Raw genomic sequence first — 25570 nt, 5'->3', positions numbered from 1 at the left:
CGAGCATTGTTGCTTTTGCACTTTTTGGCTTCTTATTAAATAACTTTTTTAAATAGATTCAATCTTGCACGTGGAAAGTTTAAGTGTGGGCTTTAGTTGATATAACACTCCCGTCGGGGGGTGCATTCTACGGCGGGATTGCATTCTCTACCACCAGGAGGCGGGATTACTGCGAGCCTCACACAGTGCGTCTTCGCAGCAGTTTTATGATCGCTCAGCACAATAAATACGTTACACACATACAGTTGTTGACAAAATATACTGTACATTATATACCTCAGCTAACTAAACTATGGAAATGTATAATATAGTTCATATAGCAATACGGTCTCACTGCACAGCAGGCCAGCAGTTAGCCGAGTCCGCAATCCATGGTGAGGCACTGAGTGACGTGCCTCAACTGGCTGCTGATCACCGCACCGTCTCTTCTCAGTATTTGAATGGCAAATGTGAAAATTCAGCGATTTTAAATAGAAATAATCTAAAACGGGTGAAGTTAAATGGAAAATAACTTTATAGTATAATCACTGGATACATATAACAATTAAATTTTTTTTTCTTTCTTTTTAAATTTATTTTCTTTTCATGATGGCAGGTGAGGCAGAGAGACTTTTAAAACTGAAGAAAGATAAGGAAGACTTCTATAAACAAGTTATCGATGCTTTTGTTCAAAAGGAGCGGCGCATGGACTTCATTTATAAGTAAAAGTAACACCATAATAACGTTTTTTTAATTAAATGTGCTTTTTTGTGTGCTACAGTTTGTATGTGTAAAGTTAAAGTTAAGTTAAAGTACCAATGATTGTCACACACACACTAGGTGTAATGACATTTGTCCTCTGCATTTGACCCATCCCCTTGTTCACCCCCTGGGAGGTGAGGGGAGCAGTGGGGAGCAGTGGGCAGCAGCGGCGCCGCGCCCGGGAATCATTTTTGGTGATTTGACCCCCAATTCCAACCCTTGATGCTGAGTGCCAAGCAGGGAAGAATGCTGGTATGAGCTTTTAAACATAACCCGTTAACTGCTGCCAATCAAATGGTGAATAAGATACTCTTTAGGGTTCATATGTTTGTAAATCTGACTGTGATGAAGTCAGTGCCTCACCAGCCATCAACCTCACCGCACGTCACTGGTCCCTTGGCAAGTTTCACTGCAATAAGGTGCTTTCGGTAGCCATCCACAAGCTTCTGGTTGAATTTTTGACCACTCCTTGTCACGCCGGGGTTTTCGCAGCTTACTGTGGGGTTCGTTCTCCCAGGATGCACTCCGGACAAGGCGTGCAGGTAGGAACATGATTTAATTCTCAACAATCAAAAGGAGTACAAAAAACGGAAAACAAGCCGAAGGCGCAACGTGCTGATCGCACTTGGAGCTATCGCTATCACTTGGCATGGACTAGAAACTAGCAAAATTTACGTAGCAGGTTGCCTGAAGCAAACAATGACGCCAGGCCGACTGACCGGCAAAGGCAGGCTTAAATAATGCTTCTGATTAGTGCTCGGGAAGCAGGTGAGCGGGCGAACACTAATCAGAGTCAGGTGGAAATAATAAGTAACCATGGTAACTAATCCAATCCAATCCACTTTATTTATATAGCACACTTAAACAACAAAATGTTTCCAAAGTGCTGCACAACAATAATAAAAACAATATTCAAATATTATCCTTAGCTCCACCAATGACTGAATAAAAACAAAAAATAAATACATATAAAACAAAACAATATAAAATAAATATGATTACAAATGATTTAAAGGGTAAAACCAATTAAAACAGTAAATAGAAATCAAAATTTTAAAAACACAGAGGACCACACAACTCACGTAGTGTTAAAAGCCAAAGAATAAAAGTGGGTCTTAAGACGAGACTTAAAACACTCCACTGTGGGAGCAGTTCGAACATGGAGGGGCAGAGTGTTCCAGAGCTTAGGGCCGACCACAGAGAAGGCCCTGTCTCCCCTGGTTTTAAATCTGGTCTTGGGCACCAACTAAAACAAACAAGGGTGCACAAAAACAGGAAATATGGAGTCCAAAACTAACAGAACATAACAAAACATGATCCGGACCATGGATCATGACACTCCTCTTGTCAAAATTGGTGCAGTTCAGCTAAATGTGTTGGTTTTCTGACATGGACTTGTTTCTTCAGCATTGTCCACACATTTAAGTCAGGACTTAAATGTGTGGACATTGCCCACTTGCAATGACAATAACAAAAAATATTGTTTTTCATGAGCTGTGTACTAGTATTGCATGTCTGGGTGGGGGTCCTGCTTTGGAAATAATCTGTACCCCTTTCAGATATCGCATTTAGTTCCCACTAAAACATTCACATGTTGCACAATGAGATGTAAACATGGAATCATGTGTACATTCCTGTAACTTTGTTTGTAAAATATGTCTTTATTAGTATTTATTTAACATAATAACATCATTTCATGATTAATATTTACAAATTAAGATTAAATTAAGAAAACACATTTTATTTTTCACTAAAGAAGGGTTGGGTGAATGCGCATATGAAAGTGGTGGGGTTCGGTACCTCCAACAAGGTTAAGAACCACTGCTCTAACCACAAGGTGTCACGACTGGGACTGTGGCGTGGTTTGTTCTCCCGAGGTGCAAAAGATTTGGACCATACGTGGCGTGAAGGGGAGTACATGATTTATTTAAACACTATAACTACAAAAAAAAAGGATCAAACAAAAGGCGCGCACAGGGGCGAAAGTACAAAACTTGACTATAAACACAAAACTTGCAAACTATGGCATGAATAAAGAAAACTTACTTGGACGAGAAACCGGCATGAAAAAAGAGCAGCAAGGGTCTTAAGGGTGTGTGGAGAGTGTGCAGAAGCATAAATGCGGGATGTCGCCAGAAAGACAAACTGAAAACAATGAACTTAAATACTACAGACATGATTAACGAAAACAGGTGCATGACTCAAAACGTGAAACAGGTGCGTGACGTGACAGGTGAAAACTAATGGGTTGCTATGGTGACAAACAAGAGTGCACAATGAGTCCAAATGTGGAACAGGTGAAACTAATGGGTAACCATGGAAACAAGACAAGGGAGTGAAAAGCCAGAAACTAAAGAGTCCAATAACTAAACAAAACAAAACATGACTAAAACAAAACATGATTACACAGCCATGACACAAGGCCACTGAGCAGACCTAAACTTTACCGCTGCCGGTATTTAAAAAAAATATTTTTATTGTAATATTTTGTTAGTTTGTTCTATTTTTGGCCAAAGTAAGAGAAAGAAAACAATCTTTATTTTTTAGTTTTAATGCCATGATTTTAATAGTCCGGCCCCGTGTGTGCACAGATTTTCCTCCATGCGGTTCGTGAGCTAAAATAGGGTTTGACACCTCTGTTCTACATCAACTATATAATTTGCCTGAGTGGCTGGACAGGACAAAAAAAAAACTACGGCATGTATGGCTTGGCCATTAAAGAGGATTATCGTTTTGTCTTGAAATAGTCTTAAGTTGATTTTGCAAGACGTCATGATCCAGCACCATCCTCTCAGTTTTGTCTGAATGTGAGTAATGTCCGACACGCCCCATAATTCATCTTGTTACTTCTGTCACGTGATCAATAAACACACTGAGCTTGTTCCATTAGCCTCCACTATGAGATGTTTTGATGTGGTATGCTTTGGATCATTGGCCTTATCCTTCCCTGCTTCATACTTTTTGATTAAATCTCTGTAATCATCCTTCTGTATATGTTTTTTGTATCCGTTGTCCTCAATAAGGTCACGGGTGAGCTGGAGCCTATCCAAGCATTCAAAACTACAAACAACGTGCATGTTTTTGGAGTACCTTGAGAAAACCCAAACACTCGGATAATGTGCCAACTGTCAGAGTATGTTGGTGACGAACCCCAAGATGCAGAGATGACGGCAGGCATTGAGCGAGAAAACATGATTTAATTTAACACTATAGCAAAAAAACAAACAAAAGGGTACAAACAAAAGGCGCGCACAAGGCGGAGAACAAACTTGGCTATGAACTAGTGATGGGTCCGGCAACACCGATGCATCGGCGCATGCGTCGAGCTCATAGAGCAAAACCCTGTGTCGGTGCGCGTACCGCTTTTAGAAAGTCACGTGACCGATCATGAGCTGTTTTGGTCACGTGACCGATACGCGAACTGTGTCGCACTGACGCCTCCTCTGTGCCCTGTGAGCGGGTCTTTTCTACAGCCGGAGAAATAATAACTAAGAGAAATCGTCTAAAATGTAATACGTCGGAAAACCTTTTTTTTTTTTTTTTTTTTTTAAATAAAAATGTGTAAAAAAATTAAATTAAAAAAATTCCCAGTCCACAATCATCCACAACACGTTCTCTTAGATTTCCATGTTATGATACATGTTCACATTATTTATTGACTGTATCTAAAAAAGATAAAAATATATTTTTATTTAAATGAAGATATGAAATAATCCTAAATGAAATACAATGACTTGGTTTATATTATTGTATATACTAGGGCAGGGGTCACCAACGCGGTGCCCGCGGTCACCAGGTAGCCCGTAAGGACCAGATGAGTCGCCCGCTGGCCTGTTCTAAAAATAGCTCAAAGAGCAGCACTTACCAGTGAGCTGCCTCTATTTTTTAAATGTTATTTATTTACTAGCAAGCTGATCTCGCTTTGCTCGACATTTTTAATTCTAAAAGAGACAAAACTCAAATAGAATTTGAAAATCCAAGAAAATATTTTAAAGACTTGGTCTTCACTTGGAATAAGCGGTAGAAAATGGATGGATGGATGGGTCTTCACTTGTTTAAATAAATTCATTTATTTTTTTACTTTGCTTCTTATTACTTTTAGAAATACAATTTTAGAGAAAAAATACAACCTTAAAAATGATTTTAGGATTTTTAAACAAATATACCTTTTTACCTTTTAAATTTCTTCCTCTTCTTTCCTGACAATTTAAATCAATGTTCAAGTAAAATTTTTTTTTTATTATTGTAAAGAATAATAAATATTTTAGCTTCTGGTTTTTCGACGAAGAATATTTGTGAAATATTTCTTCAAACTTACTATGATTAAAATTCAAAAAAATTATTCTGGCAAATCTAGAAAATCTGTAGAATCAAATTTAAATCTTATTTCAAAGTATTTTGAATTTCTTTTAAGAAATACTGATTTGTCTTTGTTAGAAATATAGCTTGGTCCAATTTGTTAAATATTCTAACAAAGTGCAGATTGGATTTTAACCAATTTAAAACGTGTCATCAAAATTCTAAAATTTATCTTAATCAGGAAAAATTACTAATGATGTTCCATAAATTCTTTTTTTAATTTTTTTCAAAAAGATTCAAATTAGCTAGTTTTTCTCCTTTTTGTCGGTTGAATTTTGAATTTTAAAGAGTCGAAATTGAAGATAAACTGTTTCAAAATTTTATTTTAATTTTTTTCGTGTTTTCTCCTCTTTTAAACTGTTCAATTAAGTGTTTTTTTCATAATTTATTCTCTACAAAAAATCTTCCGTAAAAGGAAAAAAAAAAATGTACGACGGAATGACAGACAGAAATACCCATTTTTTATATATATATATAAATGTATTTATTTAGGTATTCTTGTTTAACTCACACTTACGTGTAACTTACAAATGACAATATATTTATTTATTTAAGTGTGTATCAAACTGGTAGCCCTTCGCATTAATCAGTACCCAAGAAGTAGTTTTTGGTTTCAAAAAGGTTGGTGACCCCTGTACTAGGGCATAAAATCAGTGTCAGTTGAGTTGGTCCATAGGTTGCCTGTAGGGATTTTTAATGTCCAGCAGATGTCAGTATTTAGTGACACAGTATCGACACAGTATCAATACAGTTTTGCAATGTGTCAAAACGCTTCATGACGCCTCATCAACCCATCACTACTATGAACTAAAATAGCACAAAGGCTAACTGTGGACAAGAAACAAAAACACTTACTGTGACACGAAGGAACTATGACATGAGCTGAGTGAACAAAAGTAGACAGAGCTACAACGACAAGTATTATGACAGGTAGTAGTGACAATAATCCAGCACTGACTGGAGGGGAAGGCAGGTTTAAATAGCAGCTGGCTGATTGACACCAGGTGTGGCCAGGTGCCAATCAGCCACAGCTGAGGGGAAGCAGCACTCAGGGAGACAATCAGGAAATGAAGACAAAATAAAAGCGCTGACAGAAAACTAAGACAAACGCAGAGGAAAAACTAAAACACAGTCAAACTGTCAGGGACAAGCCTGACACCAACCCCACACAAGGGGGGGATTCAAACCCTCTGTATGTTGAGTGTGAAGCTAAAATGCAAACCACTCGTTTTGGTTAGTCTTTTGACAACAACAAACATATGATTGAACATTTTTGGACATGTTTTCTCGCAAAGTTTTTGAATTGTACTAGTGCATGGGATGGGTATCTTTCCTATTTAGGTACAAATCCCCAATATCTGGGACTCTACGGTTTAATAATGAATTCTATTTTAATAATAATAATAGATTTTATTTGTAAAAAGCACTTTACATTGAGTAATCAACCTCAAAGTGCTACAGCAGGGGTGTCCAAAGTGCGGCCCGCAGCTAATTGTTTACCGGCCCGCCACACATTCTAGAAATGCTATTGCAAAAATAAATAAAAAAACATTGAAAAAAGTGGAATGAGGTGAAATCTAACTAGAAAAAGTTGCAATGTTGACACAAAGCTGCCATGCAGGCTGTTTTTTTTTGTTGTCTTACTTTATTTTTCTTTTTTTGCCATTGCTCAAAAAAAAACAACCCAAAAAAACCTATTCAAGGCTCCAATTATTTCAAGTATTTGACTTTAAAAAATTGTATTTGGAAAATATTGCATACATTGTGTGGTTGCCATACAAAAACATCAACGTTTTCTTTGACAAAAGAGCATAAAACAATCAAAATAATAGTACAAACAAAAATATATAATGGGATTTTATTTATCTTTTCACTGTGATTACTCAAAAATAATAATGAATTAAAATCAATGGTGTCCTGCATTATTGATCTTTTTAGGGCTCTAATTACTTCACATCAAACATTGCTTTCTTAATGTTTTGGGCAGTGGGGGAAATACTGCATATTTCAGTTTTATTATAAAAAACAAAGTTGTATTTGACAGAAAAGGCATAAAACCTTTTAGTTGTTTTTTTTTAAACTTTGTATCAACCTGAAGTTGATATACTGTAGAGATTTACTGTAAGCGTTAAATAAATTAAAAAAAATAAATAATTTGACTTGTTTTTAAAATTTTAATGACTTAGAGTCTTAGACCCTTTATGGTCCCCGGGAGCCCTAAAGGTAAAAAAAAAAAAAAAAAAATCCATATATTTGTTATGGTTTGAAAATGAAAAATATCAAAATGGCCCCCACATGGTTTAATTTTTCCGTGTGCGGCCCTCAGTGGAAAAAGTTTGGACACCCCTGTGCTACAGTGTATTAAAAAATATATATATATATATAATAATAAAAAAATAAAATAAAAACTAGAACAGCCAAATAGCTAGAACTAGTATGCATATTTAAAAAAAAGGGCTTTTTTAAAAATAAGGGTTTTTAAGCCTTTTTTAAAAGCATCCACAGTCTGTGGTGCCCTCAGGTGGTCAGGGAGCGCGTTCCACAGACTGGGAGCGGCGGAGCAGAAAGCCCGGTCCCCCATTGTTCGTAGCTTTGTCCTCGGAGGTTGGAGGAGGTAAGCCTGTCCGGAGCGGAGGTGTCGTGTGGAGGATTTGGGGGTGAGTAGTTCTTTGAGGCAGAGGGGGGGCATTTCCATGGAGGCACTGGTGGGTTAGTAGGGAGACTTTGTATTCCATCCTGAGTGGAACAGGATGCCAGTGAAGGGATTTGAGAAATGGTGGGTTTTTTTTCATTTTAACATCTAACAGGGAGTTTTTATATATGCTTTTCAAACAGTCCCATTTGCAAGTATTATAAAGTAGACTCTGCATGCAGTTGCAACTCCAAGACATTAGATGGCAGCAGTGTATAGGCCAGGGGTCACCAACCGTTTTGAAACCAAGAGCTACTTCTTGGGTACTGATTAATGCGAAGGGCTACCAGTTTGATACACACTTAAATAAATTGCCAGAAATAGCCAATTCGCTCAATTTACCTTTAACTCGATGTTATTATTAATTGTTTATCTTTGTGGAAACACCGATCATCTTAATGATTTCTCACAATAAATATATATAGAAACAGATAAATATCAATATGCAACACTTTATTTTTATATTTTTTCTAAGTGCACATTTTTCAAATTGAACATTTTCAAATGATCACTTCTAAGACAGTCTTGGGAAATCACAATATCCCATTTTAACTAGCTAGCCACTAACATTTTTATAAAAGAGGAGAAAACACGAAAAAAAACAAAAAACATTTTGAAACATAGTTTATCTTCAATTGCGACTCTTTAAAATTCAAAATTCAACCGAAAAAAAGAAGAGAAAAACTAGCTAATTCGAATCTTTTTGAAAAAATTAAAAAAATTATTTATGGAACATCATTAGTAATTTTTCCTGATTAAGATTAATTTTAGAATTTTGATGACATGTTTTAAATAGGTTAAAATCCAATCTGCGCTTTGTTAGAATATATAACAAATTGGATCAAGCTATATTTCTAACAAAGACAAATCATTATTTCTTCTAGATTTTCCAGAACAAAAATTTTAAAAGAAATTCAAAAGACTTTGAAATAAGATTTAAATTTGATTCTACAGATTTTCTAGATTTGCCAGAATAATTTTTTTGAATTTTAATCATAATAAGTTTGAAGAAATATTTCACAAATATTCTTCGTCGAAAAAACAGAAGCTAAAATGAAGAATGAAATTAAAATGTATTTATTATTCTTTACAATAAAAAAAATAAAAAATGACTTGAACATTGATTTCAATTGTCAGGAAAGAAGAGGAAGGAATTTAAAAGGTAAAAAGGTATATGTGTTTAAAAATCCTAAAATCATTTTTAAGGTTGTATTTTTTCTCTAAAATTGTCTTTCTGAAAGTTATAAGAAGCAGAGTAAAAAAAAAAAAAAAAGAATTTATTTAAACAAGTGTAGACCAAGTCTTTCAAATATTTTCTTGGATTTTCAAATTCTATTTGAGTTTTGTCTCTTAGAATTAAAAATGTCGAGCAAAGCGAGACCAGCTTGCTAGTAAATAAATAAAATGTAAAAAATAGAGGCAGCTCACTGGTAAGTGCTGCTATTTCACAATCAATCACATGACTACAGGGCGCCATGGCTGCTACTAGGGCTGGGTGATATATGGAATATACTCGATATATCGCGGGTTTGTCTCTGTGCGATATAGAAAATGACTATATGGTGATATTGGAGTATACGTTCTCAGGCAGTTGCTTTTAGCTGCGGACATTACACTACATGCGTTTCCCCCTCTTTCTTGTCTCTCCTTCTCACAGAGACATAAAACAAGCGCTCCTTCATACATACGTCTCATACTGTCGAGCATGGGTAAAGTTAGCTGTGATGCTGTGGTGCGAGTGGTAATACAAGAGAAAGAAGGTGCGAATCTGGTAACAAATGAAGGAAGAATTAATTCCCAAGAAAAGCAGCAGGGGGTCCATCGTCTGGCGGTGGTTCGGCTTCAAGCGGGAAGATGTTGAACAGACAACAGTAATATGTCAATTATGCGGCAAAAGCGTTGCTACAAAAAGTAGCATTACTGCTAATTTGTAGCATCATTTGCGGCCGAAATGAGTTTCCTCCGCCGGGTGGCGGGGCTCTCCCTTAGAGATAGGGTGAGAAGCTCTGTCATCCGGGGGGAGCTCAAAGTAAAGCCGCTGCTCCTCCACATGGAGAGGAGCCAGATGAGGTGGTTCGGGCATCTGGTCAGGATGCCACCCGAACGCCTCCCTAGGAAGGTGTTTCGGGCACGTCCGACCGGTAGGAGGCCACGGGGAAGACCCAGGACACGCTGGGAAGACTATCTCTCCCGGCTGGCCTGGGAACGCCTCGGGATCCCCCGGGAGGAGCTGGACGAAGTGGCTGGGGAGAGGGAAGTCTGGGCTTCCCTGCTTAAGCTGCTGCCCCCGCGACCCGACCTCGGATAAGCGGAAGAAGATGGATGGATGGATGGCATTTGAAAAGTCACCCGCTAGAGAACGAAGAGTGCTTGAAACTCCGCATGTTGAACAATGGGAGACCGGGCTTTCTGCTCCGCCCCTCCCAGTCTGTGGAACGCTCTCCCTGACCACCTGAGGGTACCACAGACTGTGGATGCTTTTAAAAAAGACTTAAAAACCCTTATTTTTTTTAAAAAGCCTCTTTTTTTTTTAGATATATGCATACTAGTTTTAGCTATTTTGCTGTTCTAGTTGTTATTTTATTTTTTAATTTAATTTAATTTTTTATTTATTTTTTAAATATCTTCTCTTTTTTTTTAAATACACTGTAGCACTTTGAGGTTGTTTACTCAATGTTAAGTGCTTTTTACAAATAAAATCTATTATTATTAGGGACGGCGTGGCCAAGTTGGTTGCCAGCAATCGGAGGGTTGCTGGTTACTGGGGTTCAATCCCCACCTTCTACCATCCTAGTCACATCCGTTGTGTCCTTGGCCAAGACACTTCACCCCTTGCTCCTGATGGCTGCTGGTTAGCGCTTTGCATGGCAGCTCCTGCCATCAATGTGTGTGTGAATGGGGGAATGTGGAAATACTGTCAAAGTGCTTTTACTACCTTGAAGGTAGAAAAGCACTATACAAGTACAACCCATTTATTTATTTATTATTTTTATTTATTTTTTTATTTTCATTTTTATTTTTTTTTATTTAAATATATATATATATATATATATATATATATATATATATATATATATATATATATATATATATATATATGTGGAGCTTACCCACATATGCAGTCCTCTCCAAGGTTTCTCATAGTCATTCACACCGACGTCCCACTGGGGTGAGTTTTTCCTTGCCCTTATGTGGGCTTTGTACCGAGGATGTCGTTGTGGCTTGTGCAGCCCTTTGAGACACTTGTGATTTAGGGCTATATAAATAAACATTGATTGATTGATTTATATATATATATATATATATATATATATATATATATATATATATATATATATATATATTTATATATATATATATATATATATATATATAATACACTGTAGCACTTTGAGGTTGTTTACTCAATGTAAAGTGCTTTTTACAAATAAAATCTATTATTATTATTCATGTCAACATCTCCAGCCGGTGCCACACCAACAAAATGCCCAAGCAACCATTTCCACATCAACACCGTATGAAAAAAAAGAGTCAACAACAGAAGGAGATAACGTCCGCAGGAACCTACCACATAGTGAAGGACATACACTATTTGATTTCCTATTATGCAGCTCATTTTTATTTGACACTTATTGAAATATCTTGTGTGACATCATACACAAAAGTCCACTTTATTTGTTTTAAACTATTGTAGTGGCATTCTGTACAAAAACTGCACTTTAATTTAGTGTTGTTTTGATATGTCATCTTAGTGACATCATGCACAAAAGTGCACTAATAGCTTGTTTTAAAATGTCTCTGACAATCTTGCACTTTGTTTTGAAATGACATGAATGTTTGTGCCACTGCTTAATAGCTGTTTAATAAATACACTTTTAGTTGTGATTTCCCTCTCTGCATGAAAGTTTAAAAGTAGCATATATTAATGCAGTATGAAGAAGAATGTTTTAATGTAGACACATAGAATCATCATACTGCTGTGATTATATATCAAGTGTTCATTCAAGGCTAAGGCAAAATATGGAGATATATATGGTGTATCGTGACATGGCCTAAAAAGATTGAGATATTAATAAAAGGCCATCTACATTTAATGGAGAGTAACTTGTAGCTTATTTACATTTAATGGAGTGTCACTTGTAGCTAAGTTACATTTATGGGAGAGTAATTTGTAGCTTAGTTACATTTAATGGAGTGTAACTTGTAGCTTAGTTACATTTAATGGAGAGTAACTTGTAGCTTAGTTACATTTAATGGAGAGTAACCTGTAGCTTAGTTACATTTAATGGAGAGTAACTTGTAGCTTAGTTACATTTAATGGAGAGTAACTTGTAGCTAAGTCACATTTATGGGAGAGTAATTTGTAGCTTAGTTACATTTAATGGAGTGTAACTTGTAGCTTAGTTACATTTAATGGAGAGTAACTTGTGGCTTAGTTACATTTAATGGAGAGTAACCTGTAGCTTAGTTACATTTAATGGAGAGTAACTTGTAGCTTAGTTACATTTAATGGAGAGTAACGTGTAGCTAAGTCACATTTATGGGAGAGTAATTTGTAGCTTAGTTACATTTAATGGAGTGTAACTTGTAGCTTAGTTACATTTAATGGAGAGTAACTTGTAGCTTAGTTACATTTAATGGAGAGTAAGCTGTAGCTTAGTTACATTTAATGGAGAGTAACTTGTAGCGTAGCTACATTTAATGGAGAGTAACTTGTCGCTTAGTTACATTTAATGTAGGATACGTTGTAGCTTAGTTACATTTAATGGAAAGTAACTAGTAGCTTGGTTACATTTAATGGAGAGTAATTTGGGCTTTAGTTACATTTTCCAAGTAGCTTGCCCTTCACTGGATATTAATTCGGATTTATGAAATTCCTCATTTAATGAAAATATTCGAAACGTCTGAATTGCTTTAAATAAAATTTCCACAATGTGTGAAATTGAATAAAGTTCACCTTTTTTGTATTTGAAAGTAATTTGATGGAACTGGTTTCAGCTTGATTATTAACACTAACTGGAGAGTAATTTGTAGATTAGTTACATTTAATGGAGAGTAACTTGTATCTTAGTTATATTTAATGGAGAGTAATTTGGAGTTGGTTACATTTAATGGAGTGTAACTTGTAGCTTAGTTACATTTAATGGAGGATAAGTTGTAGCTTAGCTACATTTAATGGAGAGTAACTTGTAGCTTAGCTACATTTAATGGAAAGTAACTTGTAGCTTAGTTACATTTAATGGAGAGTAATTTGTAGCTTAGTTACATTTATGGAGAGTCACTTGTAGCTAAGTTACATTTATAGGAGAGTAATTTGTAGCTTAGTTACATTTAATGGAGAGTAACTTGTAGCTTAGTTAAATTTAATGGAGAGTAATTTGGAGTTAGTTACATTTAATGGAGAGTAACTTGTAGCTTAGATACATTTAATGGAGAGTAATTTGTAGCTTAGTTACATTTAATGGAGAGTAACTTGTAGCTTAGCTACATTTAATGGAGGACAAGTTGTAGCTTGGTTACATTTAATGGAGCGTAACTTGTTGCTTAGTTACATTTAATGGAGAGTAACTTGTAGCTTAGTTACATTTAATGGAATGTAACTTGTAGCTTAGTTACATTTAATGGAGAGTAATTTGGGCCTTAGTTACATTTTCCAAGTAGCTTGCCCTTCACTGGATATTAATTCGGATTTATGAAATTCCTCATTTAATGAAAATATTCTAAACGTCTGAATTGTTTTAAATAAAATTTCCACAATGTGTGAAATTGAATAAAGTTCACCTTTTTTGTATTTGAAAGTAATTTGATGGAACTGGTTTCAGCTTGATTATTAACACTAACTGGAGAGTAATTTGTAGATTAGTTACATTTAATGGAGAGTAACTTGTATCTTAGTTATATTTAATGGAGAGTAATTTGGAGCTTAGTTACATTTAGTGGAGAATAACTTGTAGCTTAGTTACATTTAATAGAGAGTAACTTGTGGCTTAGTTACATTTAATGGAGAGTAATTTGTAGCTTAGTTACATTTAATGGAGAGTCACTTGTAGCTAAGTTACATTTAATGGAGGATAAGTTGTAGCGTATACATTTAATGGAGACTAACTTGTAGCGTAGCTACATTTAATGGAGAGTAACTTGTAGCCTAGTTACATTTAATGGAGAGTAACTTGACGCTTAGCTACATTTAATGGAGAGTAACTTGTAGCGTAGCTACATTTAATGGAGAGTAACTTGTAGCTTAGTTACATTTAATGGAGAGTAACTTGATGCTTAGCTACATTTAATGGAGAGTAACTTGTAGCTTAGCTACATTTAATGGAGACTAACTTATAGCGTAGCTACATTTAATGGAGACTAACTTGTAGCGTAGCTACATTTAATGGAGAGTAACTTGTAGCTTAGTTACATTTAATGGAGAGTAACTTGTAGCTTAGTTACATTTAATGGAGAGTAACTTGTAGTTTAGTTATATTTAATGGAGAGTAATTTGGAGTTAGCTACATTTAACGGAGGATAAGTTGTAGCTTAGCTACGTTTAATGGAGAGTAACTTGTCGCTTAGTTACATTTAATGGAGAGTAACTTGAAGTTGAGCTACATTTAATGGAGAGTAACTTGTAGTTTAGCTACATTTAATGGAGAGTAACTTGTAGCTTAGTTACATTTAATGGAGAGTAACTTGTAGCTTAGTTACATTTAGAGGAGAGTAACTTGTAGCTTAGTTACATTTAATGGAGAGTAACTTGTAGCTTAGATACATTTAATGGAGAGTAATTTGCAGCTTAGCTACGTTTAATGGAGAGTAACTTGTTGCTTAGTTACATTTAATGGAGAGTAACTTGAAGTTGAGCTACATTTAATGGAGAGTAACTTGTAGTTTAGCTACATTTAATGGAGAGTAACTTGTAGCTTAGTTACATTTAATGGAGAGTAACTTGTAGCTTAGTTACATTTAGTGGAGAGTAACTTGTAGCTTAGTTACATTTAATGGAGAGTAACTTGTAGCTTAGATACATTTAATGGAGAGTAATTTGTAGCTTAGTTACATTTAATGGAGAGTAACATGTAGCTTAGCTACATTTAATGGAGGACAAGTTATAGCTTAGTTACATTTAATGGAGAGTAACGTGTCGCTTAGTTACATTTAATGGAGAGTAACTTGTAGCTTAGTTACATTTAATGGAATGTAACTTGTAGCTGAGTTACATTTAATGGAGAGTAATTTGGGCCTTAGTTACATTTTCCAAGTAGCTTGCCCTTCACTGGATATTAATTCGGATTTATGAAATTCCTCATTTAATGAAAATATTCGAAACGTCTGAATTGCTTTAAATAAAATTTCCACAATGTGTGAAATTGAATAAAGTTCACCTTTTTTGTATTTGAAAGTAATTTGATGGAACTGGTTTCAGCTTGATTATTAACACTAACTGGAGAGTAATTTGTAGATTAGTTACATTTAATGGAGAGTAACTTGTATCTTAGTTATATTTAATGGAGAGTAATTTGGAGTTGGTTACATTTAATGGAGTGTAACTTGTAGCTTAGTTACATTTAATGGAGGATAAGTTGTAGCTTAGCTACATTTAATGGAGAGTAACTTGTAGCTTAGCTACATTTAATGGAAAGTAACTTGTAGCTTAGTTACATTTAATGGAGAGTAATTTGTAGCTTAGTTACATTTATGGAGAGTCACTTGTAGCTAAGTTACATTTATAGGAGAGTAATTTGTAGCTTAGTTACATTTAATGGAGAGTAACTTGTAGCTTAGTTAAATTTAATGGAGAGTAATTTGGAGTTAGTTACATTTAATGGAGAGTAACTTGTAGCTTAGATACATTTAATGGAGAGTAATTTGTAGCTTAGTTACATTTAATGGAGAGTAACTTGTAGCTTAGCTACATTTAATGGAGGACAAGTTGTAGCTTGGTTACATTTAATGGAGAGTAACTTGTTGCTTAGTTACATTTAATGGAGAGTAACTTGTAGCTTAGTTACATTTAATGGAATGTAACTTGTAGCTTAGTTACATTTAATGGAGAGTAATTTGGGCCTTAGTTACATTTTCCAAGTAGCTTGCCCTTCACTGGATATTAATTCGGATTTATGAAATTCCTCATTTAATGAAAATATTCTAAACGTCTGAATTGTTTTAAATAAAATTTCCACAATGTGTGAAATTGAATAAAGTTCACCTTTTTTGTATTTGAAAGTAATTTGATGGAACTGGTTTCAGCTTGATTATTAACACTAACTGGAGAGTAATTTGTAGATTAGTTACATTTAATGGAGAGTAACTTGTATCTTAGTTATATTTAATGGAGAGTAATTTGGAGCTTAGTTACATTTAGTGGAGAATAACTTGTAGCTTAGTTACATTTAATAGAGAGTAACTTGTGGCTTAGTTACATTTAATGGAGAGTAATTTGTAGCTTAGTTACATTTAATGGAGAGTCACTTGTAGCTAAGTTACATTTAATGGAGGATAAGTTGTAGCGTATACATTTAATGGAGACTAACTTGTAGCGTAGCTACATTTAATGGAGAGTAACTTGTAGCCTAGTTACATTTAATGGAGAGTAACTTGACGCTTAGCTACATTTAATGGAGAGTAACTTGTAGCTTAGCTACATTTAATGGAGACTAACTTATAGCGTAGCTACATTTAATGGAGACTAACTTGTAGCGTAGCTACATTTAATGGAGAGCAACTTGTAGCTTAGTTACATTTAATGGAGAGTAACTTGTAGCTTAGTTACATTTAATGGAGAGTAACTTGTAGTTTAGTTATATTTAATGGAGAGTAATTTGGAGTTAGCTACATTTAACGGAGGATAAGTTGTAGCTTAGCTACGTTTAATGGAGAGTAACTTGTCGCTTAGTTACATTTAATGGAGAGTAACTTGAAGTTGAGCTACATTTAATGGAGAGTAACTTGTAGTTTAGCTACATTTAATGGAGAGTAACTTGTAGCTTAGTTACATTTAATGGAGAGTAACTTGTAGCTTAGTTACATTTAGTGGAGAGTAACTTGTAGCTTAGTTACATTTAATGGAGAGTAACTTGTAGCTTAGATACATTTAATGGAGAGTAATTTGCAGCTTAGCTACGTTTAATGGAGAGTAACTTGTTGCTTAGTTACATTTAATGGAGAGTAACTTGAAGTTGAGCTACATTTAATGGAGAGTAACTTGTAGTTTAGCTACATTTAATGGAGAGTAACTTGTAGCTTAGTTACATTTAATGGAGAGTAACTTGTAGCTTAGTTACATTTAGTGGAGAGTAACTTGTAGCTTAGTTACATTTAATGGAGAGTAACTTGTAGCTTAGATACATTTAATGGAGAGTAATTTGTAGCTTAGTTACATTTAATGGAGAGTAACATGTAGCTTAGCTACATTTAATGGAGGACAAGTTATAGCTTAGTTACATTTAATGGAGAGTAACGTGTCGCTTAGTTACATTTAATGGAGAGTAACTTGTAGCTTAGTTACATTTAATGGAATGTAACTTGTAGCTGAGTTACATTTAATGGAGAGTAATTTGGGCCTTAGTTACATTTTCCAAGTAGCTTGCCCTTCACTGGATATTAATTCGGATTTATGAAATTCCTCATTTAATGAAAATATTCGAAACGTCTGAATTGCTTTAAATAAAATTTCCACAATGTGTGAAATTGAATAAAGTTCACCTTTTTTGTATTTGAAAGTAATTTGATGGAACTGGTTTCAGCTTGATTATTAACACTAACTGGAGAGTAATTTGTAGATTAGTTACATTTAATGGAGAGTAACTTGTATCTTAGTTATATTTAATGGAGAGTAATTTGGAGTTAGTTACATTTAATGGAGTGTAACTTGTAGCTTAGTTACATTTAATGGAGGATAAGTTGTAGCTTAGCTACATTTAATGGAGAGTAACTTATAGCTTAGCTACATTTAATGGAAAGTAACTTGTAGCTTAGTTACATTTAATGGAGAGTAATTTGTAGCTTAGTTACATTTATGGAGAGTCACTTGTAGCTAAGTTACATTTATAGGAGAGTAATTTGTGGCTTAGTTACATTTAATGGAGAGTAACTCGTAGCTTAGTTATATTTAATGGAGAGTAATTTGGAGTTAGTTACATTTAATGGAGAGTAACTTGTAGCTTAGTTACATTTAATGGAGAGTAATTTGTAGCTTAGTTACATTTAATGGAGAGTAATTTGTAGCGTAGCTACATTTAATGGAGAGTAACATGTAGCTTAGTTACATTTAATGGAGAGTAATTTGTAGCGTAGCTACATTTAATGGGGAGTAACTTGTAGCTTAGCTACATTTAATGGAAAAAAACTTGTAGCTTATTTACATTTAATGGAGTGTCACTTGCAGCTAAGTTACATTTATGGGAGAGTAATTTGTAGCTTAGTTACATTTAGTGGAGTGGAACTTGTAGCTTAGTTATATTTAATGGAGAGTAACTTGTAGCTTAGCTACATTTAATGGAGAGTAACTTGTAGCTTAGCTACATTTAATGGAGAGTAACTTGTAGCTTCGTTACATTTAATGGAGAGTAGCTTGTAGCTTAGCTACATTTAATGGAGAGTAACTTGTAGCTTAGCTACATTTAATGGAGAGTAACTTGTAGCTTAGCTACATTTAATGGAGAGTAACTTGTAGCTTAGTTACATTTAATGGAGAGTAATTTGTAGCTTAGGTACATTTAATGGAGAGTCACTTGTAGCTAAGTTACATTTAATGGAGGATAAGTTGTAGCGTATACATTTAATGGAGACTAACTTGTAGCGTAGCTACATTTAATGGAGAGTAACTTGTAGCTTAGTTACATTTAATGGAGAGTAACTTGACGCTTAGCTACATTTAATGGAGAGTAACTTGTAGGTTAGCTACATTTAATGGAGACTAACTTGTAGCGTAGCTACATTTAATGGAGAGTAACTTGTAGCTCAGTTACATTTATAGGAGAGTAATTTGTAGCTTAGTTACATTTAATGGAGAGTAACGTGTAGCTTAGCTACATTTAATGGAGAGTAATTTGGAGCTTAGTTACATTTAGTGGAGAGTAACTTGTAGCTTAGTTACATTTAATGGAGAGTAACTTGTAGCTTAGCTACATTTAATGGAGAGTAACTTGTAGCTTAGTTTAATTTATTGGAGAGTAATTTGGAGTTAGTTACATTTAATGGAGAGTAATTTGGAGTTAGTTACATTTAATGGAGTGTAACTTGTAGCTTAGTTACATTTAATGGAGAGTAACTTGTAGCTTAGCTACATTTAATGGAGAGTAACTTGTAGCTTAGCTACATTTAATGGAGAGTAACTTGTAGCTTAGCTACATTTAATGGAGAGTAACTTGTAGCTTAGTTACATTTAATGGAGGATAAGTTGTAGCGTATACATTTAATAGAGACTAACTTGTAGCGTAGCTACATTTAATGGAGAGTAACTTGACGCTTAGCTACATTTAATGGAGAGTAACTTGTAGGTTAGCTACATTTAATGGAGACTAACTTGTAGCGTAGCTACATGTAATGGAGAGTAATTTGTAGCTTAGTTACATTTAATGGAGAGTAACTTGTAGCTCAGTTACATTTATAGGAGAGTAATTTGTAGCTTAGTTACATTTAATGGAGAGTAACTTGTAGCTTAGCTACATTTAATGGAGAATAATTTGGAGCTTAGTTACATTTAGTGGAGAGTAACTTGTAGCTTAGTTACATTTAATGGAGAGTAACTTGTAGCTTAGCTACATTTAATGGAGAGTAACTTGTAGCTTAGTTTAATTTAATGGAGAGTAATTTGGAGTTAGTTACATTTAATGGAGAGTAATTTGGAGTTAGTTACATTTAATGGAGAGTAACTTGTAGCTTAGTTACATTTAATGGAGAGTAACTTGTAGCTTCGCTACATTTAATGGAGAGTAACTTGTAGCTTAGTTACATTTAATGGAGAGTAACTTGTAGCTTAGCTACATTTAATGGAGACTAACTTGTAGCGTAGCTACATTTAATGGAGAGTAACTTGTAGCTCAGTTACATTTATAGGAGAGTAATTTGTAGTGTAGTTACATTTAATGCAGAGTAACGTGTAGCTTAGCTACATTTAATGGAGAGTAACTTGTAGCTTAGTTACATTTAGTGGAGAGTAATTTGTAGCTTAGTTACATTTCATGGAGAGTAACTTGTAGCTTAGCTACATTTAATGGAGAGTAACTTGTAGCTTAGTTTAATTTAATGGAGAGTAATTTGGAGTTAGTTACATTTAATGGAGAGTAATTTGGAGTTAGTTACATTTAATGGAGAGTAACTTGTAGCTTAGTTACATTTAATGGAGAGTAACTTGACGCTTAGTTACATTTAATGGAGAGTAACTTGACGTTTAGCTACATTTAATGGAGAGTAACTTGTAGCTTAGTTACATTTATTGGAGAGTAACTTGTAGCTTAGTTACATTTAATGGAGAGTAATTTGTAGCTTAGTTACATTTAATCGAGAGTCCCTTGTAGCTAAGTTCCATTTATAGGAGAGTAATTTGTAGCTTAGTTACATTGAATGGAGAGTAACTTGTAGCTTAGTTATATTTAATGAAGAGTAATTTGGAGTTAGTTACATTTAATGGAGAGTAACTTGGAGCTTAGTTACATTTAATGGAGAGTAACTTGTAGCTGAGTTACATTTAATGGAGAGTAATTTGGGCCTTAGTTACATTTTCCAAGTAGCTTGCCCATCACTTGATATTAATTCGGATTTATGAAATACCTAATTTAATAAAAATATTCTAATTGTCTGAATTGTTTTAAATTAAATTTCCAAACTGTGTGAAATTGAATAACGTTCACCTTGTTTGTGAGCGAAAGTAATTTGATGGAACTGGTTTCAGCTTGATTATTAACACTAACTGGTGAGATTCACTAATTATTCGGGGTTGAGCATGAAATAAATGTGCAAAATGCTACAGTTATGTTACAAGTGCATACAAACGTGATTAGCTGCAGCCGGCCTCCTACTTTGCATGACAATCGGTTATGATTTCAAGGAGAATACTGTAAGTCGACACTGGGTCATGTGTACCATGCCAGTCTGGATAGCGCGATGTGGAAATATTCCAAATGAATGCTGGGACATTCTTTTCTTTCTTTGACTAAAAACTGTGGTAGAAAAATAAACATGGCACCCAGGTTGAGATAAAGGATGCTGCGTGCGCACATCACCAAGGCAACCACATTTCCACGTCAAGGAGATGCTCCAAAATAAACAACAATGATCAACACATGCGTGTATATTCATATAAAAGGGCGTGAAAATGCCGTGACGTGTTTACCTGTAGTCCGCGTCGTCGGAGGATGTTCGGCTCATCCATGATTCCGACCACAAATCAGCAGCTTCTTTCTTGCTCCGTCAAGCCATTCTGCGCGCCAGTCTCTGCCCGGGTGAAGTGCTCCTCCTCCCGGCCGCACATCCTCCACGTCCCCCCGCTGCTCCTCCACCGCGGCTGCCTGGTCACGTGGCCGGAAGATCGGCAACCGAGCTTCATTGATGTTTGGACGAGCGTTTATTTATAAGACCCCGTCGTGTGTTAGGGGTGGGTGATACGGATCACGTTGGCGTCGATCTGATACCAAGCACATACAGTCGCGGTCAAAAGTGGACATACACTTGTAAAGAACATAATATCATGGCTGTCTTGAGTTTACAATCATTTCTACAACTCTTATTTGTTTGTGATAGAGTGATTGGAGCACATACTTGTTGGTCACAAAAAACATTCATGAAGTTTGCTTCTTTTATGAATTTATTATGAAAATGTGAGCAAATGTGCTGGGTCAAAAGTATACATACAGCCAGGCCCGGCCCTAACCAATCAGGCGCCCTAGGCAAGATTTTAGGTGGCGCCCCCCCCCCACATCGGCAGTGAAGTGTATATACTCACAAGAACCCGAATAGCTTTGTCTTTGACCTTTTTTTTTTAACTTACAACTATACCTAATATATAAAGGGGTGGAAAAGTGACTATTACCTGCAGGGCAAACATTAGCTAACCAGAAGGCAATAACAATGTAAACAAAAAACACCTGCTTAAAAGATCTAATACAAGGAATGTAAGGTGGGAGTACTGTAATTACCTAACGTTACATTATTATTTTCCATAACAATTTAGCCCCCTCCACAATATTAACCCGACGTTAAAACAGAACTAGCTATTTATTGATTAGCAATTGCCGAATCATGTAGCATTAGCTTAATGCTAAAAAGCCAGGTTACTATCACATTCTGTAACAGACAAATCATTTCATGTAGGCTAACGTTACCTACCTGCTACTTCTGTCTTTTCTCTTTTTTCTTCCTTGGGCACCTGACAGTTTTGGCCGTTTTGACATCTTGTGTTGATTTTTTGATGTGGTGACGTCCAAAAAGAGTCATGATACGGGAAGGGAGGGGGCGCACCGTGCGGGGGAGGGGGGGGGGGGGGGGGCGTAATGTTGTAACAAATAATATTTCTATTAAATAGGCTTTACTTTGCATTTTAATTAACGTGGGATTATTTTTTGTATTTAGAAATAATAATACCAACTTTTTTTTTTTTTTTTTCTCCAACATTTGTGGCACTGGCGTGGCGCTCCCTGATGGGCGGCGCCCTTAGCATTTGCCTATACGGCCTATGCCACGGGCCGGCCCTGCATACAGCAATGTAAGGAAGGAGACGACACCACGAAGAAACTCAGGTTACGGAACTATGTGTGGGATTAACCGTGTAAACACAAACCCCGTTTCCATATGAGTTGGGAAATTGTGTTAGATGTAAATATAAACGGAATACAATGATTTGCAAATCATTTTCAACCCATATTCAGTTGAATATGCTACAAAGACAACATATTTGATGGTTTTTTTTGGTGCAAATAATCATTAATTTTAGAATTTGATGCCAGCAACACGTGACAGAGAAGTTGGGAAAGGTGGCAATAAATACTGATAAAGTTGAGGAATGCTCATCAAACACTTATTTGGAACATCCCACAGGTGTGCAGGCTAATTGGGAACAGGTGGGTGCCATGATTGGCTATAAAAGTAGATTCCATGAAATGCTCAGTCATTCACAAACAAGGATGGGGGCGAGGGTCACCACTTTGTCAACAAATGCGTGAGCAAATTGTTGAACAGTTTAAGAAAAACCTTTCTCAAGCAGCTATTGCAAGGAATTTAGGGATTTCACCATCTACGGTCCGTAATATCATCAAAGGGTTCAGAGAATCTGGAGAAATCACTGCACGTAAGCAGCTAAGCCCGTGACCTTCGATCCCTCCGGCTGCACTGCATCAACAAGAGACATCAGTGTGTAAAGGATATCACCACACGGGCTCAGGAACACTTAAGAAACCCACTGTCAGTAACTACAGTTGGTCGCTACATCTGTAAGTGCAAGTTAAAGCTCTACTATGCGAGGCGAAAACCGTTTATCAACAACACCCAGAAACGCCGTCGGCTTCGCTGGGCCTGAGCTCATCTGAGATGGACTGATACAAAGTGGAAAAGTGTTCTGTGGTCTGACGAGTCCACATTTCAAATTGTTTTCGGAAACTGTGGACGTCGTGTCCTCCGGACCAAAGAGGAAAAGAACCATCCGGATTGTTATAGGCGCAAAGTTGAAAAGCCAGCATGTGTGATGGTATGGGGGTGTATTAGTGCCCAAGACATGGGTAACTTACACATCTGTGAAAGCGCCATTAATGCTGAAAGGTGCATACAGGTTTTGGAGCAACATATGTTGCCATCCAAGCAACGTTACCATTGACGCCCCTGCTTATTTCAGCAAGACAATGCCAAGCCACGTGTTACATCAACGTGGCTTCATAGTAAAAGAGTGCGGGTACTAGACTGGCCTGCCTGTAGTCCAGACCTGTCTCCCATTGAAAATGTGTGGCGCATTATGAAGCCTAAAATAGCACAACGGAGACCCCCGGACTGTTGAACAACTTAAGCTGTACATCAAGCAAGAATGGGAAAGAATTCCACCTGAGAAGCTTCAAAAATGTGTCTCCTCAGTTCCCAAACGTTTACTGAGTGTTGTTAAAAGGAAAGGCCATGTAACACAGTGGTGAACATGCCCTTTCCCAACTACTTTGGCACGTGTTGCAGCCATGAAATTCTAAGTTAATTATTATTTGCAAAAAAAAAAAAAAAGTTTATGAGTTTGAACATCAAATATGTTGTCTTTGTAGTGCATTCAACTGAATATGGGTTGAAAATAATTTGCAAATCATTGTATTCTGTTTTTATTTACCATTTACACAACGTGACAACTTCACTGGTTTTGGGGTTTGTACAAATAATGCTGTCATAATATGGATCTGATACTGTACCCTGAGTATCGATATTTGGATGGATCAGTGGAGCCCTGCTGGTAGATCACATGGTAGGAATGATGAGAAAGGGCTAGAAGCAGTAATTATTGATAACCTGAATGAATGATTGGATGAACATTCACGGCCAGATTCCATGTATTTATGCGTGGGCCAATAGAATTGACTAATGACTGATATCAGCATGGTGGGCCAACAATTGTGCTTTGAAGTGAATCTGCCGGACTGGTCATGCATCTGTCGTACCAGCTCCCACTGCTTTGGTTTTGCTCAGACCACAATGCTCGGCTTTGATGCACTTTGTACAAACAAGAAGACAAAGAAGCTCTCTTTGTTCTTGCCAGGAAACTCCCTGTTAATGTTGGAGATGCAACTTTTTTGTGTTGTTGTGGACAAAATAATGCAATGTTTAGAGCGGTGTTTTTCAACCTTTTTTGAGCCGAGGCACATTTTTTGCGTCGAAAAAATGCGGAGGCACACCACCAGCAGAAATCATTAAAAAACGAAACTCAGTTGACAGTAAAAAGTCGTTGTCGCAATTGTTGGATATGACTTTAAAGCATAACCAAGCATGCATCACTATAGCTCTTGTCTCAAAGTAGGTGTACTGTCACCACTTGAGTTATTTGGAGTTTTTTGCTGTTTTCCTGTGTGTAGTGTTTTACTTCTTGTCTTGCGCTCCTATTTTGGTGGCTTTTTCTCTCTTTTTTTTTGGTATTTTCCTGTAGCAGTTTCATGTCATCCTTTGAGCGATATTTCCCGCATCTACTTAGTTTTAGCAATCAAGAATATTTCAATTGTTTTTATCCTTCTTTGTGGGGACATTGTTGATTGTCATGTCATGTTCGGATGTACTTTGTGGACGCCGTCTTTGCTCCACAGTAAGTCTTTGCTGTCGTCCAGCATTCTGTTTTTGTTTACTTTGTAGCCAGTTCAGGCTTAGTTTCATTCCGCATAGCCTTCCCTAAGCTTCAATGCCTTTTCTTAAGGCATACTTGCCAACCCTCCCGAATTTTCCGGGAGACTCCCGAAATTCAGCGCCTCTCCCGAAAACCTCCCGGGACAAATATTCTCCCGAAAATCTCCCGATTTTCTGCCGGAGCTGAGTGAGGACAGCCTTTTTTCATGACGGGAGAACTAAATCATCCAGACTAGAGATAAATTGTATTATTATGTTTATCTTACCTAAAAATAAATATATTTATTAATTTAAAAAAAAAAAACTAAATGCATTTTTACTATATTTTGCTAAAAACATCAAAATTAATTGTATTTTTATTTGTATTTTTTCTTGACTCCTTATTACATCCAGCCATAGAATTATACATTAAAATAAACATATTTGAAATAATTGATTTTATTAATAATAATAATAATTGCTTGTTTATCAACAACTTTAGCATTTTATTCATTA

At 35.9% G+C, this 25570-nt stretch overlaps 1 protein-coding gene across 1 annotated transcript in view; it reads right to left on the bottom strand.

Annotated features, from left to right (window-relative positions):
- The window catches only part of mast3a (microtubule associated serine/threonine kinase 3a), a 168298-nt gene extending 147081 nt beyond the window's left edge, over nt 1–21217 (bottom strand). Inside the window, exon 1 of the mRNA XM_061941580.2 lies at nt 21117–21217. Coding sequence (XP_061797564.1) covers nt 21117–21155 — 39 coding nt within the window. The 5' untranslated portion in view covers nt 21156–21217. The remainder of the gene's footprint in view (nt 1–21116) is intronic.
- Between the last annotated feature and the right edge of the window lie 4353 nt (nt 21218–25570).

This window comes from Nerophis lumbriciformis, linkage group LG03 (genome assembly GCF_033978685.3).
Source record: "Nerophis lumbriciformis linkage group LG03, RoL_Nlum_v2.1, whole genome shotgun sequence".
NCBI classification, from domain to species: Eukaryota; Metazoa; Chordata; class Actinopteri; order Syngnathiformes; family Syngnathidae; genus Nerophis; species Nerophis lumbriciformis.
The sequence above is the reverse complement of the archived record's forward strand: the minus strand, read 5'-3'. Positions and strand labels throughout refer to the sequence as shown.